The sequence below is a fragment of the Amblyraja radiata genome, chromosome 3, assembly GCF_010909765.2.
Source record: "Amblyraja radiata isolate CabotCenter1 chromosome 3, sAmbRad1.1.pri, whole genome shotgun sequence".
NCBI lineage: Eukaryota > Metazoa > Chordata > Chondrichthyes > Rajiformes > Rajidae > Amblyraja > Amblyraja radiata.
Genome location: NC_045958.1, coordinates 79,355,176 through 79,374,946, shown reverse-complemented (window position 1 = coordinate 79,374,946; position 19,771 = coordinate 79,355,176). Strand labels below are relative to the sequence as shown.

The 19,771-nt window shown below is 45.5% G+C and overlaps 1 protein-coding gene across 4 annotated transcripts in view; it reads left to right on the top strand.

The window, feature by feature from the left end:
- LOC116971220 (A-kinase anchor protein 2-like) overlaps positions 1–19,771 on the top strand; it is a 125,215-nt gene that overhangs the window by 22,348 nt on the left and 83,096 nt on the right. Inside the window, exon 1 of one of the 4 annotated variants that reach the window (XM_033018194.1) lies at positions 11,921–12,507. The exons of the other annotated variants lie outside the window; for them this stretch is intronic. Within the exon in view, the coding sequence (XP_032874085.1) occupies positions 12,472–12,507 (36 nt within the window). The 5' untranslated portion in view covers positions 11,921–12,471. Of the gene's footprint in view, positions 1–11,920; positions 12,508–19,771 lie in introns of those variants that run through there. 4 annotated transcript variants of the gene reach the window in all.

Below are 19,771 nucleotides of genomic sequence, written 5' to 3'. Positions count from 1 at the left end.
TTTAAAGAGAGAGGAGAAAGGTTTAACGGAAACCAAAGGGACAACTTTTTCATACATAAGGTGGTGGGTATATGAAACGATCTGTCGGAGGAAGAAGTTGAGGCATGTGCTACAACAACATTTAAAATACAGTGTTTAAGAAGGAACTGCAGATGCTGGAAAATCGAAGGTACACAAAAATGCTGGAGAAACTCAGCGGGTGCAGCAGCATCTATGGAGCGAAGGAAATAGGCAACGTTTCGGGCCGAATCCCTTCTTCAGACTAACGGCGGGTGGCGGGGAGAAGAAAGGAAAAAGGAGGAGGAGCCCGAGGGCTGAGGGATGGGAGGAGACAGCCCGAGGGCTGAGGGATGGGAGGAGACAGCAAGGGCTAACAAAATTGGGAGAATTCAATGTTCATGCCCGCAGGATGCAGACTCCCCAAGCGGAATATGAGGTGCTGTTCCTCCAATTTCCAGTGTTGCTCGCTCTGGCCATGGAGGAGACCCAGGACAGAGAGGTCGGATGGGGAATGGGAGGGGGAGTTGAAGTGCTGAGCCGCCGGGAGGTCAGGTTGGTTATTGCGGACCGAGTGGAGGTGTTCGGCGAAACGATCGCCCAGCCTCCGCTTGGTCTCACCGATGACAAAAGGTCAAAAGCCCTGTTAACTGCCCTACACTAGTGGTTAGGTTTGGTGTATTATTGTTGTCTCTGCGATGCACTGAAAGGTTGTCCTGTGTACTATCAAAACAAATCACAATGTACATGAGTACAATCAAACCGTTCACAAGTACAACAGGTGGTACAAAGAGAACAATACCAGCGAGCAGAATACAGTTACAACATTGTAGCTTTACAGTGAAAAATTGCAAGGATCTGCAACAATGTAGGTTGGAAAATCGGGACTACACCCTAACATGTGGGAGGATCGTTCAGTAGCCTGATAACAGCAGGGAAGAAGCTTTTTCCTGAATCTGGAGGTTGTGCTTTCAAGCTTTAGTATCTTCTGCCCAATAGGAGAGGGTAGAAGACGGAATGACTAGAACGAAACAGGTCCTAGGAAGGGTCCCAACCTGAAACTTGTACTCTCCAGAGAAGCTGCCTGACCCTCTGTGTTACTCCAGCATTTTGTGCCAATCCTTGATAACTCTGGCTGCTTTCCCAGGGCAGTGTGAAGTGTAGATGGAGTCGATGGGGGGAGGGGCTATATCCATAGCTCTGCAATTTTACTCAGTCTTGGACGGGGATGTTGCCAAACCAAGTTTGTAATGCCTTCCAATGGAATGCTTTCTTTGGTGTATTTATAGAAGACATTAAGAGTTGTTGGATACATTCCAAACTTTCTTACTCTCAGGAAGTAGAGGCGGTGGTGAGCTTGATTGGCCATTGCTTCATTGTAGTTAGTTCAGTAGAAATTGTTGGTAACATTTACAGCTAGGAACTTGAAGGTCTCCACCATCTTCACATCGGCACCATTGATGCTGATTGGAACGTGTACACCACAATTAGCAATCATGAAAACAATAACCAACTCCTACATCTTGTTAACATTGCGGGAGAGGTTGCTATCTTCTCATCAGCCTATCAATCTACTTCCCGTACTCCCTCACATCATTGTTTGTCATCCAGCCCACTACACTGATGTAGTCTGCTAATGTCGATAAAGTTAGATCAGAATTTGGTTACGCAGCCATGTGTAGAGAGTACAGTAAGGGGGTGAGCACGCAGCCTTGTGGGACACTGGTGTAGAGAATTATCGTGGAGGATGATTTGTCATCTATCCTCACTGATTGTGGTTTATCAAGGATCTTGTTGCATAGGGGTGATGCTTGGGTCCAGGAGTTTCAAGATGAGTTGGGTTGGGATTATGGTGTTGAAGACAAGCTATGGTAAATACTTAGGAGTCTAATGTAGGTGTCCTTGTTATCTAGATGTTTCAGGGGTGTGTAGGGCCAGGGACATGGTGCTTGTTATGGACCTGTAGTGATTGGACGTCAGCTGAAGTGGATGAAGGTTGGTTGGGAGGCTGGAGTTATGAATGCCATGCCATCTTTGGAATGTGGGAGGAAACCGGAGCACCTGGAGAAATCCCACATGGTCACAAACAGAACATACAAACTGTATTCTCAAAATGATTCCATGGACTGCTCCCTTTAAGACTGGTACTTTTCTCTCGACTGCTAGCAACTCTATGGTTGGGGCATCCAACGTAACAACTGTTTACATTTTTAATTGTGAACTTTCTAATTTAACCACCCCAACATATTTGAGAGATTGCTGATATTTTCACCCCATTGCACCCTTGTCCTCCCCCCCCCCCCCCCCCCCCCCCCCCCAAAGGTAGTTTCGTATTCTAATTCGGGAACAACTGAGTGGGAATTATTCAGTGTTCAGGAAAATGAAGATGTGGAGGAATTTCTTGGATTGAATTTAGTTGCCGTGTCATTGTGTGCGTGTGAAAGTTGGGATTGTACAGAAACTGTGACTTGAAAATAAACAGAGATCTGTGTGTATGTTCACATCATGTTCCTTTCAAGGATTGGCAAGTGGGGTAGGGGGAGGGAAGAGAACTTTTTATTTTAATACTCGCATTAATTTGCAATGTACTGTCTGAAATGACGATGAAAGCTGTTTCAGCAGCTTTTTAAAAAGGCCTGAGGGAGTCACTGCAGAAATTGCAGGATACCAGTTTGGGAATTTATTCAGGGAGTTGTCACAGAAATGATGGCTACTGTGTGACTTTTAGACTTTGGACTTTAGAGATCCAGCGCAGAATCAGGACCTTCGACCCACCTGGTCCGCGCTGACCAGCGATCACCCCGTACACTAGCATTATCCTACACACTAGGGGCAATTTATAATTTTACCAAAGCCAATTGACCTATAAACCTGTACATCTTTGGAGTGTTGGAAAAACCGGAGCACCCACAGAAAACGCACGCAGACACAGGGCAAACGTACAAACTGTGTACAGACAGTACACGTGGACAGGATTTTTTCCTCACAAGGGCGACGCGGTGGCGCAGCGTCGGAGACCCGGGTTCGACCCCGACTATGGGTACTGTCTGTGCGGCGTTTGCACGTTCTCCCCGTGACCCGTGTGGGTTTTCTCAGAGATCTTCGGTTTCCTCCCACACTCCAAAGACGTACAGGTATGTTGGTAAATTGGCTTAGTAAATGTAAAAATTGTCCCGTGTGTGTGTAGGATATTGTTAATATGCGGGGACCGCTGGTCGGCGCGGCCCTGGTGGGCTGAAGCGTCTGTTTCCGCGCTGTATCTCTAAACTAAACTAAAGTGCCCTGGAGATGAATCTTTCAAGCCTCTAGGTCCCAGTTGACATGGGCTTGCACAAGTGATGAGTTAAATTGTCTCCTTGTGCTGCAAGCCTCCCGACCATGACTGCACCCTGAGATTAAAGTGAAACATGGCTTGCTGTAAACGAGGTGTGTGGAAATATTTGTGGTTCTGGTCTGAAATAACGTTTTGACCGTTTATTATCTCTGCAATGTTTTCCTCTGGAGGTTGGTGGGTGGGGGAAGTAGAAGAGGGTGTTGGTGACAGTGGGATGATGTTTCAGATTAGGGAAGTCCAAAGTGGCCTTGCCACTGGTTGTGTAATCTGAACTAACGATATTAAAACATTTGATATCAAACTCTGAAGAGGAAATAATGAAAATTATTTTCAGCAGAAGGCAGTGTCCTAAAATATCACTGAGTATGATTTGGGCCCTGGGCCAATAGATTTATCTGCTAAAGTACTGCAAATTTGAAACTAAAACCTGTTTAGAATTGCTGCTCAGTTCTTGCTGTGTAATGAGCACATCCTGAGGTGAAGGGAGTTTTCTGCAAGGGGACAGGAGCTTGATGGAGGAGCGAAAGCTGAGCATGAAGCTGATTGAACAAGGGGAACCAGCAGGAGCAGACAAGTCTCCCAGAGGAGTCGAGGATTGAAGCTGGTTGTCAGATACCAGGCTGTGAAAGGTGGCAGAAGTGCAAATCCAGCATTAGACGGGACCTAGAGGACTGGAAGATTAATTTCCAGGGAACTTGTATGAAAAGCCAAGCACAATATTTCAATAAGCATCTTTAAAAATATATATTTTTAATGGATTCCCTGTGGACTTTATTTGTGATTAGTTATTATCACAACTGAGCTGTTCAATGTATTCAGATATCAAACAAAAATGGGTCCTGATCCGAAACGTTAATGGGGCTTTTTCACGGGGCGAGTTGACGCAAGATGTCACCAGAGTGAAGTGGTCGTGGTCCAGCACGAGTTTCGCATGATATAACGGGGGGTAGATAAAGAGTTCCCACGGTACTCGACATTTCTGTTATTTGTGCGAGTGACTTGTCCGTCTCCCGAGCTTTCCCGTTAATCTTGAATGAACATCGTGAACTGTAGTGTTGTTAATCACGTGGCACAAATGATGTTACTTTGTTTTCACACACTATATTGGGTTTTTTCACACACTATATTCCTCCCTTGGTTGAATTGGCTCATTTGGAGACATGCCTATACAGGTGCACAACCTTTTATCCGAAAGCCTTGGGACCAGACACTTTTCGTAATTCAGAATTTGTCGGTCTTCGGAATGGAAATGTTTTTGCGTAGATTTTAATGGCTGGCTCAGTGGTAGAGTGCTCGGCTCATATCCGCAAGGTCGCGAGTTTGCGCCTTGATCCTGGCAGTTACTCGATCGCGAGTTTGAGTCTTCAATGTCGTTTTTTCTTGCAGAATAAATGTTTGTATGAAATGCAGTATAGGAGAGGTGTACTGACTGTGTGGGCAGAACTTTGGAAGTGATTGCCCACCAGTCTAAAAAGCCACTGTGTCTCCCTGTCCCTGGGATAGCAGGGGGCGATCAAACAGCACAATACCCCCCTCCCCCTCCAACTCCAGAGGAATCTGCTCCCCGATGGGCCGCTACGGCGACAAGTGGCAGTTTGCCCACAGCCCGAGCTGCGCCCCCTCATCCGCCACCCCAAGAACAAGACGTACCTTGCACACCGTCAGCTTCTGCCCCTACGTGTTACTCTGGAGTTGGAGCGGGGCTGGGCTGGAGTTGCTGCTGGCTGTGGGTCTCTGGGATCTCCGTGCTTGCAGTGGGCCTGGGGGTCGGTGGGCGGTGGTGGGAGCTGTGGAGCCTGTGGACCTACGGACCTACCTCCGTGGAGCTAGCCAGCTTCGGAGCGTGGAGAGCTGCGGGGGCGAGCTGCTGCGACCCGACTCCGGTGGATGGTGACACCGGGAGCCCGCGGGTCCCCGGTGGGAGACCGTTTTGCGGGGCACCGGCAGTGGCGACTTCTCCCGCCCGAATTACGGGGTTGAGAATGACCTGGAGGGGGGCCTTACAACGTCCGCCGAGGCTGAGTGGCCGTGGACTTGCTAGCGCCCGCCGGGGGCTTTGACCTCGACTTCGGGAGAGGAATGGAGAGCAGGGGAGGGACAAGTCTCTGCCTTCCATCACAGTGAGGAGGAGACTCACTGTGATGGATGTTTATGTGAATTGCCCCCTCCCTCTGCAACTGCAAACAACCCCACTTTCCTGCAAGGGCGGTACAGTTCCCGGAGGATGGCAGGTGGCCGGAGACGTCAGGACCAACAGGAACCCGCTCCCCGATGGGCCCCTACGACGCCCCGAGCTGCGCCCCGTCATCCGCAACCCAGGTTCCTCTGTAGTTGGAGCGGGGCTGGGCTGGGCTGCTGTTGGCTGTGGGTCTCTAGGTTCTCCGTGCTTGCAGTGGGCCTGGTGGTCGGTGTCCAATTGGTCCTGACGTCTCCGGTGACTGGCACGGTCCTGCTGCAATCGCCGACGTAAAGACAGTGCAAAGCTTCCGCGCCGGTGCAATGGGCGGGGAGCTGGAGAGGGGAGGGAAGCAGAGGGGCGTAGGTGGGGTGAAACTGAAGGGAGCGACAATCTGCACTGTGTATCGTGAGTCTACCGTGGGAACTTTTTAACTCAGCGGGCAGGCAGCAGCATATTGTCAATTATTAACCATCCCGCGCAATATACCCTCACCTTCTCTTTTATGAATGGGGATTTAGTTCCCCTTTCTTCGAGGACCGACCGGAGGTTCCGCTGTCACCTCTGCGGGCCGCCCTCGGTGAACGTTTTCAAGGACCTTTCTTCAAGGACCGAAAAAATGGCCGCTATTCGGAGGTTTTCGTTATTTGGATCTTCGGATAAAAGGTTGTGCACCTGTACTAACTATGTGCATCGAGAACGCTTGCGTGAAGGCAGAAGGGTGAGATTAATTAAAAAGAGAATTAAGAGGAAGTCTCACTGGGTGAAGCCCATCTTTCAACGGATACCTCAATTTGGACAATATGATCAGCTGCTTAATGTGCTGTGCGAAGAGGATAAAAGTGCATTCACAAACTTTGTCAGAATTTCACCCGAGCTCTTTAATGAGCTGAAGAATAATCTGTTTTTTTAAGACAAATGTTGTTTGGTGTGATGCACCTTCTCTCAATATGTGCAAGAAGTCGTCTTTTTATTTTGTCAAATAGGAATAAAGACTTTGTCTCACATTGACCGTGATGGTTGTCTTATTTTATTATCTACTGAGAGGTGAAACTTTCAAACGTTTAACCAGTCAGTAGACAGACAATAAATAGTAACAATCGAGCCATAAATGGTGTATACATGATGAAGGGAACAACGCTGTGTGCAAGATAATGTTTAAAATCATGCGAGGAATCGATCGGGTAGATGCACAGTCTCTTGCCCAGAGTAGGCGAATCGAGGACCAGATTACATAGGTTTAAGGTGAAGGGGAAATGATTTAATATGGATCTGATTAAATACTGTCAGTAGTAAACCCGATCAAAAACAACATCAGGACGTCTATTAAACACCAGAGATCCCAGTAAACACCCAGCCGAGACTTATTACAGGTCTAGTGGAAAGACACAAAGCGCTGGAGCAACTCAGCGGGTCAGGCAGCATCGCTAGACAACATGGATAGATGATGTTTCGGGTCGGGACTCTTCTTCAGCGCTGAGTTACTCCCGCATATTGTGTCTTTCCAATGCAGATTAGCATCTGCGATTCTTTGCTCCTGCATTACGGGTCTATCTCGATTCCCGATAAAGTCTAAAACCCATCCTCCAGAGTTCTCAGCCCAGGGCGCCCATAAACAAGCCCTTAACTCCACACTGGGGACAGAGGCTGAGAGGTGTACAAAACCATGAGACGAACAGGCAGGGAAATAGACAGAGTCCAGGGTAATATATGTCCTTTGCCCACAGAGGGGATTCGAGGACCAGAGGGCATAGGTTCAAGGTGAGGGGGGAAGATCTAATAGGAATCTGAGTGAGGGGTAACATTTTCGCACAAAGGGTGGTGTGTGTATGGAACAAGCTGCCAGAGGAGGTAGTTGAGGCTGGGTCCATCCATACATTTAAGAAACAGTTAGACAGGTACATGGATAAGACATGTTGGGAGGGATATGGATCAGACGCAGGCAGATGGGACTAGTTTCGATGGGACATTTTGGCCGGTATGGGCAAGTTGAGCCGAAGGGCCGGTTTCCACACTGTAACTCGATAAAGCCAGTGAGTATACGATCTAAGATAGTCCGAGGGTTTCGAATGAGGTAGGTAGTAGTTCAGGAATGGTCTGTGGTTGGTGTTAGGATGGTTCAGTTACATAAGTGCTCAAATGTAGGCACCGTTTTCGCAGTGGAAGCTCCGAGACTGCAGCGGGCGATTGTCGTGTTGGCTGGGACTCCTGTTATCCATGCAGGATAATGCCTATCCGTCCATGCCTATTTCCTTCGTTCCATAGATGCTGCTGCACCCGCTGAGTTTCTCCTGCTGAGGTTGGGCAGGCGAGGATTATGTTACTTGGAGTGCAGGAGGCTGAAGGGTGATCTAATGGAGGTGTATAACCGAGGGGAAATGCACAGACTTTTACTCAGGGTCGGGGCATCAAAAAGTAGAGAACACGAGTTTAAGGTGAGAGGGCAAGATTTAATAGAAAGCTGAGGAGCAGCTTCTTTACACAGAGGGTAGTAGGCAACGTTGCCTATTTCCTTCGTTCCATAGATGCTGCTGCACCCGCTGAGTTTCTCCAGCATTTGTGTGTGTGGGTGGGAGTAGGGGGGGAGGGGGTGGGGGAGGGAGAGAGATAAGGCAGCCTGAAGAAAGGGTCGCCTGTCCATTTCCCTCCGTAGATGCTGCCTGGCCCGCGGAGTTCCTACAGTCTTAGAAACTGCTTTAGACAAAAAGAGACACAAACTGCTGGAGTAAAATAGCTCAGCAAGTGAGCTACCTGAACACTCAAAAATGAAAAAGAATGAAAATGTGATTATTTCACCTCCCTTCAACTATTTTGTGTTTCAGCATGAGAGGGATTATAACATTAGAAACATTCATCTTGTAGTGATGTGTTAATGAAGAATTGCAGACATCAATCTGATAGTAAAAAATATATTTATTTAACAATGAGGTAAAACAAGCACTGACAATCAAACTGCTCAGTTACTCACCGTTCGCAGGAGTTCCCACGGTACCCGCAAGAGTTATTACGGATATCGCACGGATATCGCACTGGCCACTTGTTCATACAATGTTGCAATGCTCAACCACAAGTGTACAAGTCACTCTTGGAGAAATTCGAACTTTCTTGAATTTTCTCCCGAGTGACCAAGTTACACAATTACCTGCCGTTAGCGCCACGGTGGTCTACGGTGGTCCACGAATGCCGTACTGTTATCGCACGAGGTTCCCACGATGTTAAACTCTGGTTCACTCTTGCGTCAAGTCGCCCCGTGAAAAAGCCACTTAACTATCCACGTTCTCCAGAGATGCTGCCCGACTGTTTTACTCAGCAGGTGTCCTTGCAGCTGAAGCAGCTGTGCCACTGTACCACCCCAAATCTGACAACCCCCAGTCTAGAGTATTCACAACAACTGAACGCTTGCAGCCCTCTGGACAGCGAATTCCAAACATTCTTATGTTTCGATGATAAAGGTACTTCTCTTAGAATTTAGACCATAGAGCAGTAAGGCACAGGAACAAGCCTTTCGGCCCACAATGTCTTGCAGAACATGATGCTAAAACCATCGCTTCATCTCAGTCTCAAATGTTTCCTAATCCTACGCTGTTCAACTAAAAGATATGACTTCCTAGAATCTACCCATTGCAGGCCGTCCCAGGTTACCCAAGGGTTCCTGAGAACTGTCTGTAAGCCAATTTCTCCATAAATCAGAAATGTCCGTTTTCTAAAGCTATCCATACCACATCGCTCTTCAGACACTTGCAATGTCTTTCATTAATCTCATGGAATATAATGAATACTCAAGATATTATTATTACTATCTTGAAAAATGCTTTAAAAATAGGTGGGAGATTTATCACAGTCAAGATTTCTGTAAATCAGGTTCTTTGTAATCCGGAGCTCCTGTATCTGCTAAATCTTCAGTACAGCATCTGTCTTGACTAGGGTCAATCCAAAGTCCTCAATTTATTTATATGCTTCTGAAATGTGGGCACTGTTGCTATGTAGAGACTTACCAGAATACTGCCTGGATTAGAGCCTAATACAGTCCCCTCCATAATGTTTAGGACAAAGACCCATCATTTATTTATTTGCCTCTGTACTCCACAATTTGAGATTTGTAATAGAAAAAATCACACGTAGTTAAAGTGCACAATGTCAGATTTAATTAAAGGGTATTTTTATACATTTTGGTTTCACCATGTAGAAATTATAGCTGTGTTTATACATAGTCCCCCCATTTCAGGGCACCATAATGTTTGGGACACGTGGCTTTACAGGCTTTTGCAATTGCTCAGGTGTGTTTAATTGCCTCCTTAATACAGGTATAAGAGAGCTCTCAGCACCTAGTCTTTCCTCCAGTCTTTCCATCACCTTTGGAAATTTTTATTGGTGTTTATCAACATGAAGACTAACGTTGTGCCAATGAAAGTCTAAGAAGCCATTATGAGACTGAGAAACAAGAATAAAACTGTTAGAGACATCAGCCAAACCTTAGGCTTACCAAAATCAACTGTTTGGAACATCATTAAGAAGAAAGAGAGCACTGGTGAGCTTACTAATCGCAAAGGGACTGGCAGGCCAAGGAAGACCTCCGCAGCTGATGACAGAAGAGTTATTTCTATAATAAAGAAAAAAAACCAGAACACCTGTCCAACAGATCAGAAACACTCTTCAAGTATGGATTTGGCAATGACCACTGTCTTAGAAGACTTTATGAACAGAAATATAGAGGCTACACTGCAAGATGCAAACCACTGGTTAGCTGCAAAAATAGGATGGCCAGGTTACAGTTTGCCACAAAATACTTAAAAGAGCAACCCCAGTTCTAGAAACAGGTCTTGTGGACAGATGAGATGAACATTAACATATCGGAGTGATGGCAAGAGCAAAGTATGGAGGAGAGAAGGAATTGCCCAAGATTCAAAGCATACCACATCATCTGTGAAACACGGTGGTGGGGGTGTTATGGCCTGGGCATGAATGGCTGCTGAAGGTACTGGCTCACTTATCTTCATTGATGATGCAACTGCTGATGGTAGTAGCATAATTAATTCTGAAGTGTATAGACACATCCTATCTGCTCAAGTTCAAACAAATGCCTCAAAACTCATTGGCCGGCAGTTCATTCTACAGCAAGACAATGATCCCAAACATACTGCTAAAACAACAAAGGAGTTTTTCAAAGCTAAAAAATGGTAAATTCTTGAGTGGTCAAGCCAATCACCCGATCTGAACCCAATTGAGCATGTCTTTTATATGCTGAAGAGAAAACTGAAAGGGCCTAGCCCCTAAAACAAGCATAAGCTAAAGATGGCTGTAATACAGGCCTGGCAGAGCATCACCAGAGAAGACACCCAGCAACTGGTGATGTCCACGAATCACAGACTTCAAGCAGTCATTGCATGCAAAGGATATGCAACAAAATACTATAAACATGACTACTTTCATTTATATGTCATTGCTGCGTCCCAAACATTATGGTGCCCTGAAATGGGGGGACTATGTATGAACACAGCTGTAATTTCTATGTGGTGAAACCAAAATGTATAAAAATGGCCTTTATTAAAATCTGACAATGTGCACTTTAACCATGTGTGATTTTTTTTCTATTACAAATCTCAAATTGTGGAGTATAGAGGAAAATAAATAGATGATGGGTCTTTGTCCCAAACATTATGGAGGGCACTGTAGCTATAAGGAGAGGTCAGATAAACTTAGATTGTTTTCTCTGGAGCATCAGAGATTGAGAGACGTGATCTATTAAATTATGAGAGGCATAGAAAGAGTAGATAGTCAGAACCTGTTTCCTAAGGTGGAAATGTCAAAGACTAGGGGACATATTTTTAAGGTCAGATGGAGCATGTATAAAGGAGATGTGGGGGGCAAGTTTTTATCCACGGAGTTGTGGGTGCCTAGAATGTGCTATTAGGGATGGTGTTGAAAGCTGATATGATAGTGCTATTTAAGAGGCATTTACATAGGCACATGGACATCCAGCTAATAGGGGGATATGGATCACCTGCAGCCAAGGAGATTAATTTAACTTGTTTGTCCGGTACACCGATTATGGGTCAAAGGTCTGTTCCTGTGCTGTACTGTTCCATGTTCCATGCAAGTAGTGCAGTGCCAATATATGCACAAGAAGCCCCAACAAAGCGAAAGGACAATCTGATTTGTGATGTTGATTGAAAGATAAATATTGGCCAGGACACCGGAATGGACTTCCTGAGGTGTTTTTTTTCTTTTAAATAATTGTTTGCAGACCCCTGTGAGTGTAGATCAAGTTTTTTGACATCTCACATTGAAGGTAGTGGCACGAGTATTGCGGCACTCCTTTAGCACTGCACTGTCACTTCCAGCCCTTCACGTGGGAATGACCTCTAAGCCTCCTGGCTGAGGAGCAAGAGAGCGTTACCCAGGGGTGCGACTGACTGAGCTGTGCTGACACCATGTCAAGCTCCGCTTATTTTTGTTTAGCTTTTGTTCCGCGTTGCCGAGTCTGGGCCCGTGTTTACTTCCCGATGGACCTGAAAGCAGCCTGAGCAGGAATGTGACCAGTGATTAATGTGTCAAGGTCATACTTTGCAGCAACTGAGCAGAAATTGTTTTGTTTCCACGTGAGCAGTCTCACCTCTGCGGAGGTTTATTGACTTTCGGAGAGCACGTGAAGGATTCGGGGCGAGCTCTGTGCTGGAGTTGTCCTCAGGTGTTGAAGAACCAGGTGACCTTGTCTACAAGCTGTCCGATTGCCTCTTTTCCATACTTCCAGTTCCAAATGAGCACTCCGGCCATTCTCTTCCTCAGCTGCAGTCTTTGGAATTGCTTTGCCATTGAATATAAGTGCACGTATTCTTAAAGTAGAGATTTGTTTGGAACAAGATGTGACTTATGAAGATAAAGGAAGAGATCAACACTTACAGGATTTATCCAGCCGACAAAGAAATATCCTCTTTGTTTTACGTCTTTGAAGGACTCGGGCACCATGATTTCCTGGTTAATTCTGTGCTCCCTGTTTTCGGTGAGTAGGTTAAAGCCTGACTGGAGGCAACAAAGGTTATTTAAGTGGCTGCCCTGAGATAACTGTACCACATACATGCTGATTTGAGCTCTGCTGCAACATGTTGATTTGTTCTGAATTTTTAAAACAAGAGGCAAGGTTTGGAGTTCATTACAGGATAAAAGTCAGCTTTAGATTTCCTGTGACTCTTATGGCTCAACACTGGAGCTGAGAAAGTAAATACAGAACGTGTGTTAACTACAGGATAGCCAACTGCATTTCATGTAAAGCCCTTTACATGTATTTTCTGAAATGCAGTCATGGCCGTAATCTAGGAAATCTTGCACGGCAAGTTCCCACAAAAAAAATTGTGTTAAATGGTCAGGAAATCTGGTGATGTTGGATGAGAAGCAAATGTTGCAATAATAGTCCCTTCAGGGAAGATCACTCGAGGTGCCACAGGCAAAAACTAGAGACCCAAATATTTTAAAGCATATTGTTTAATTGATTTGAGGCGGTATGGTGCAAACCCGTCTCTTCCCCTCCCAACCCCTCGCCCCCTTCCCCTTTATCCCTCCCTCTGGCATTATATTTCACTCCGATTCTCTCCTTATCTGTGACCCATTTGTCTCTAGCTTTTGTCCATCTATCTGTCAATCAATACTGCATCCACATATCACTTGCCAGGTTTTGTCCATCCCCCACCTCTTTTCCAGCTTTTCCCCTTCTTCTTCAATCGGTCTGAAGGAGGGTCCCAATCAAAACTTCACCTATCCATTCCCCCTGCAGATTGTGCCTGACCCGCTGGTTTACTCCAGCACTTGGTGTTTTGCATTAATGGAGATAATATATTTAATATATGCTTCCTAACTCTAATAGATTAGGTTGTGGTTCAGGATCCACCTACGGAGCACCTGAGGGTGGGAGGAGGTTTTGCAAGCATGTATGCAAACTCTGCACTGTCTCTATGAAGTTGCCTCAGTGCTAGATATTACCCCTCAGGAAGACAGAGGAGAAGCAGGACAGGTTGATCAGAATGATAATTGGGGTGGAAAGGACAGGTTGTCCAGTCCATGTCTGTATGCCTTTAAATATGAAAGAATAAACAGTGATTCTCTTCAGATGTTTCCAAATAAAAGTTAACAGAATGAATGGAGATACATTATTTTTCCCTGGTTTGCTTTAAAGTTAGAGCCAAAACAATCTGAAGGGCTTTTGGAAAGCACTCCTGGACACAAGGAAAGTGGGATCCTGAACTCCCCTTCAAACTGATGTTGAGGTGGAGTGGTAGACTGGTCAGGTTTGTATGCATACACTTCAAAGTGGGCCAGAGCAATGTTGCAAGTTTGGGCACATATTAGAGATAAATGGCATACCAGCTGGGCAATGTGAAGTGGGAGGCTTTGAATCTGTGAGTGGTCTGTGAGATTCTACCCATGGATTTGCCTACTGTCGGTCGGTGTGCTTGTGTATCTCTGCACCCATTCATCCCGCTGAGATTATTCTGCAGACATTATTATTTACGCACACACTGTTTTCCAGTATTCAGCATTAGGTTATTTGCAAGGACATTGAGGAAAAGAGTATATGATGAACAAGTCCTCAGGTCAAGTACAAAGTCCTGGCCAATGGGCAGCAGTAACCTCTACCTTCTGATATGCTTCTGAGACCTGGATTACCTACAGGACACATCTCCAGGCACTTGAGAAGTATCATCAATGCTGTTTCAAAAATATTCCTAGACAGGTAAGCAAACCAACATTATTGTCCTCTCCCAGGCCGACATCCAGAGCACTGAGGTTGTGGTTATGCACAGTCTGCCACTTTGTGCAGGCCATCTCCTTTACATGTCCCACACTAGATTGCTGATACAGACAAAACAGGCATTCAGATGAGATGATTAAAATATGAGCCAAAAGCGTCCTTGGAGAAAGTGTAATGTGCTGCTGACTCTTGGCCCGTGAGCATTCAGTGGCGAAGGAACATTCAGGATGGTATTGAGAACTTCAAGGCCAGGCAGCAGCATGCAAAGCCCTTGCAGAGGAAGATAATGAATGAGTGGACCATCTCATAAACTACCCATCTGCCTCCCCAGTCAGCCACTACTTGCCCGTACTATGAAGAGTCTGCAGTTCCCACTTTGGTCTCATCTGTTATCTCAGATCCTTCAAAACAACCACACAAGAAAATAGGAGCAGGAGTAGGCCACTCGGCCCCTCAAGTCTGCCCCACCATTTAATATGGTCATGGCCGATCTATGCTGGCCTCAACACCTCTTCTCTGCCATTTCCCCACAACTCTCAACTATTTGATCTTGTAAATACTTATCTATTTTCACCTTAAATATATTGAGTGATCTGGTCTCCACCACCCTCCAGGGCAGAGAATTACAGCGATTCAGCATCATCTGACAGAATAAACAGAAATGAAAGCAAGTCATCTTCTATATTGAGAGACTATCTAAGAAGAAGAATTTGCAAGGAGTTTCCCTGAAATCACCGGGGATCCCCATGAGGTTCTGAATATTTGCAGGGGATTCCCATGAATCTGACAATGTTACCGGGAAATACTTGTAGACAGGCTAAGGTTTGCAGTTGAAGTTTACAGTGAGGTAAATTGTAAAAATATCACACAGTGGGTAATCAACAAGCTGAAACATGTGAGCCTTAGAGTGATGTGGACCAGAACAAAGGGCAATGGGTTTTGTTTAAGTACCATCTCCACTCAAAATGTGCACATTCCCCTGGATGTACAGCCGAAGATGAGAGACCTATGTATTCCGTGGTTTAAAACACTTAGTTGTTTTGCTGCTGGCACTCCACCATCACTAATTTGAGGTGATAAATTAGTGATGGTGTAGTGTTCCTTGTTGATATTGGAGCCAATATATTCAAACTAGTTGCACTGTTCCAGTTTCAGTTTAGTTGATTGCCATGTGTACCGAGGTACAGTGAAAAGCTTTTGTTGCGTGCTATCCAGTCAGTAGAAAGACAATACACGACTGCTGTCCAACTCAGTGCAAGGTTGCAAATTCAAGCCCCACATAGACTTGGCCAGGGACTGCTAGGGGAATGAAGTTTTGCAAGAGCTCTTTACTAGAGACCTGGGTTCGATCCTGAACTTGGGTGCTATCTGTGTGGAGTTTGCACATTCTCCCCGTGGCTGCAAGAGTTTCATTTGGATGCTCCAGATTCTTCCCGCATCCCAAAGAAGAGCAGGTTGCTAGTTAATTGGCTGCTGTAAATTGCCCTTGTAAATAGGTGAATGGTACAATCTGGGGGGAAATGATGACAATATGGAGAGAATGAAATTGAATTAGATTCGTGTAAATGGGCGATTGATAGTCTGTGTGGACTCAGTGAGCCACAGGGCTTGTTTCCATGCTCTATATGACTAATCTCTGCACTGCCTCAGTTCTGGTTATTCCAACTGTGGAAGGCTGTACTGATGAGGAGGGTGCAATGAATATTCATCATCATGGTAGCTGGAGTGAAAAGTGCAGGTAGTCTAGTCAAATAAAAAAGAGTGATCTGTTTGAGATGTTTCAAGTGACATAATCAGGCAATAGAAGTAGTATGAGAGAGAAAATTATTTCCAGACCATAACCTTACAGCTGGACCCGTGCCAATGAGAGGTGGTTTTACAAGGTGCTTCTACACACAAAGGTGAATGGAATCTGGGACACCATATGTCGAGTTGATAATGCTGGAGGACAATTGAAAGATTTTAAAACCAAGTTTGGAAGACTGTCTTAGTTATACACATTTGTTCACGATGCCTACAGAACCCAGGGGGATTAGGGATGTCACTATGGGTCAGTATTTATTGCCCATACCCAATTGCCCCTGAATGGAGTAGCTTGCTTGGACATTTTAGAGGGCAGTTAAAGATTCAACAGCATAGTGGGTTTTTTTAAATCCATTTAATGGGAAAATGCAATAGGATATTTCAAGACTGAGATATTAGCCTCTTCCCTACTGAAGTGCAAAGAGAGAAGGAATGATAATTTTCTGTCTCTGTTTGGGAAGATGGTATATATCAGATCTGTAAAGTGCAGAAGCTTGCATCCAGTAAAATAAAAACAGATTCAAATGCAGCATGTCATATACTGCATTCCTGAATTTAATGAGTTGCGCATTGTGAATTAAATGTGCAGTACAGTGTTATGAGTAGTTCTGGCTTGACTAACCTCGGATTTCAGTAACATGGCCGCATTTATGTTTATGCTGTGCTTTGTAAAGGTAAAACCGTTCCTCATCACTGTGCTTGGAAACGAGATAGATCTCTGATGTTCCATTGTGATTTTAAAAAGAGCTTAGCTTGCACTTGAAATCTCCTGGCAAATAGCTGTTCAACCTACAGCAAGCAGTGAACGTGCAAAGACACAGAAATGCCTCTGCTCTGAGTGATGCTTTGTTTACACTGTCCCAGCCCAGATAAGGATACGAAACCTTTCCTTTTTGGCTGCAATTGGCCTCATTGTGTTCCCACTCAAGTGACACAGATGCTTCCTAGGATCAACATGTTCCCATCCCCTTCAGATCTGCGAGACTGCCTTACCCATGACTGTCCGCTCAGCCCAACCATTTAATGAACAGTTGGCAAGTTAGAAAAACCTTGGTGAAGCAATTGTCACCCACTATACCCTATCTGTTTACAGGAGAACAAAACCCCACGATGAAACAGTAAATGAAAATCAAAAAGTTGCAGATACTGCAAATCTGAATTAAATTTGAAGAAGAGTCCCAGACCTGAAATGTTAATTGTTTCTCTCGCTGTGGGTGCTGCCCGACCTGATAGGTGTTTCGAGCATTTTCTTTTGTCATTTTGCAGTGAAATAGTGCCTCGCATAAAATTGCCATTATTAGTTTTGCCATTATCAGGGATGACTCAAGGGGCTGTCCCACTTTCATGACCTAATTCACGACCTCTGCCGAGTTTGCCCTTGACTCATACTCGCAGCATGGTCGTCACGAGGTCGTAGGTAGGTGGTAGGAGGTCGTAGGTAGGTCGTAGCAGGTCGTGATGCTCGTCGTAGGTACTCCTGGCATCAAGTAGGTCGGGGCGTTTTTTCAACATGATGAAAAAATGTCCACGAGTAAAAAAAGGTTGTGAATTAGGTTGTGAAAGTGGGACAGGCCCTTCAGTTGGTCAAACTATCTGCCCACTGAATCTGAACACTGTGATTCCCTGTCCCAGAGTCCTGCTTGAACACAAGCTCTAAATGGACAATTCTCTAGCAGTGCGGAGGGAACACTGTGCCATTACAGGTGCTGCCTTTCAGAAGCAAATCGGGTTTTATCTCGCTTGAAGGGACAAAGTAGATCTTGGATAAAGATCTGGCCCTCAAACAACACCATTGGTCTTTATAGGATCTCGCTGTGTACAACTTGGCACAAATAGCAGAGGCAGCATCTTCATTGGATGGGAAGTGGAAATCAAAAAAGTATCTGCAGATGCTGGAAATCTGAAGCAATAGCTGAAACTCTGGAAAAAATTCAGCAGGTCAGCCAACATCTATTGGAAGGGGAATAGATATAACATTTCAATTGTAGACCCTTTGTCAGAATGAGAAATGATTTGAGTTGTCTCAATCGGTCTTCCCTTGTTCATGTGTTCAAAGGAAATGGCAGCATTCACAAGATGTCCTTCTCCTTTCTATTTTGTTTTCCTGCAAATTGTGCCAGTCCCTGATGTATGATTCTTCCATGCCTTAACCAGGGCTGCCAACTCACGCATTGAGCATTAGAATCACGCATTTCGGCAAATTCTCACGCTCTCATGCTGATCACAAATTTCTCACTCTGTCGTGAGAAATTCTGTGATCAAAACTCATATAAACTGCATGGGCTGGGGGTGTTGGAGAGCCGGGGTTGAGGGAGGGATGGAACCAGAAGCAGCGGTGGGAACAGATGCGGACGGGGAGCCGGGGCTGGCAAGTGTTTGCCGTGCTGATGAGTGTTTGCCGGGCTGGCAAGTGTTTGCCGGACTGGTGAGTCGCTTGCTGCAGCTCCGGCCATGGAACAGCCTCAGTGCAAGAGTCCCTGGCTGTCAGAAACGTCGGAAGCGTTGCGCCGCTGCCGTGAGAGTCTCTGTGCCAAATTTGCCTAGGTGACCGGCATGGACCAGGCAGCGGCTCGGTGCATCCTGGAGGACAAACAGTGACTGCTGGAAGTAAGTACCAAGCACTGGGTAGAAACGGTGGAAGATAGTGGCCTTCAAATGGGGGTGGTTGGAGAAAGCATCCTGCTTGCCTGCTAGATTTTCACTTGCAGGAAAAATGTTCCCGACGTTGGGGGAGTTCAGAACCAGGGGTCCCAGTTTAAGAATAAAGGGTAAGCCAGTTAGGACTGAGATGAGGACAAACTTTCTTCACGCAGAGAGTTGTGAATCTGTGGAATTCTCTGCCACAGAAGGCAGTGGAGGCCAATTCACTGGATGTTTTCAAGAGACATTTAGCTCTTGGGGCTAGCGAAATCAAGGGGTATGGGGAAAAAACAGGAAAGAGGTACCGATTTCAGCCATGATCATATTGAATGGCAGTGCTGGCTCGAACGGCCGAATGGCCTATTCCTGCATCTAGTTTCTATGTTTCTATGCTTGAGTATATGGCAATAAAACTCGACCACTTGATTTTGAAGCATTCATGCATCGTGGAGATATAATGTAGTCATCGAGTGATACAGTGTGAAAACAGGCCCTTCGGCCCAACTTGTCCCACACCCGCCAACATGTCCCAACTACACTACCTGCTTTTGGTCCATATCCCTCCAAACCTGTCCTATCCATGTATCAGTCTAACTGTTTCTTAAATGTTGGGATAGTCCCTGCCTCAATTACCTCATCTGTCAGCTTGTTTCATATACACGCCACCCTTTGTGTGGAAAAAGTTACCCCTTAAAAAGTTACCTCTTAAAAATACTTCAAACAAAAAACATTGAAATCATACTTCTACAATGCACTAAAACATGATTTTAACACATCAAATTTCAAAAAGTCCCAACCTGTGGGAGGGGGGACACCCCCTCTCAAACCCTTCCCCCACTCAGTTGCTCCACTCCCTCGCCGGGTACCCCCAAGACGAGTAATCAGTGATCGCGCAGCTTCCCCACTTTCAAAAACGCTCCGTGGCCCCTGGTTCAAACAGAGAGCACTGCCAGATGTGAGCGGGGAACTGTGGCCAGTTGTCTGTGATATCTGGATCCCGATGCTCAGCGCTTCATGTTTCGGAGTTGGCTAATGTTAATGATTTGTAATTAGTTGACAAAACCTTAATTTATTAATC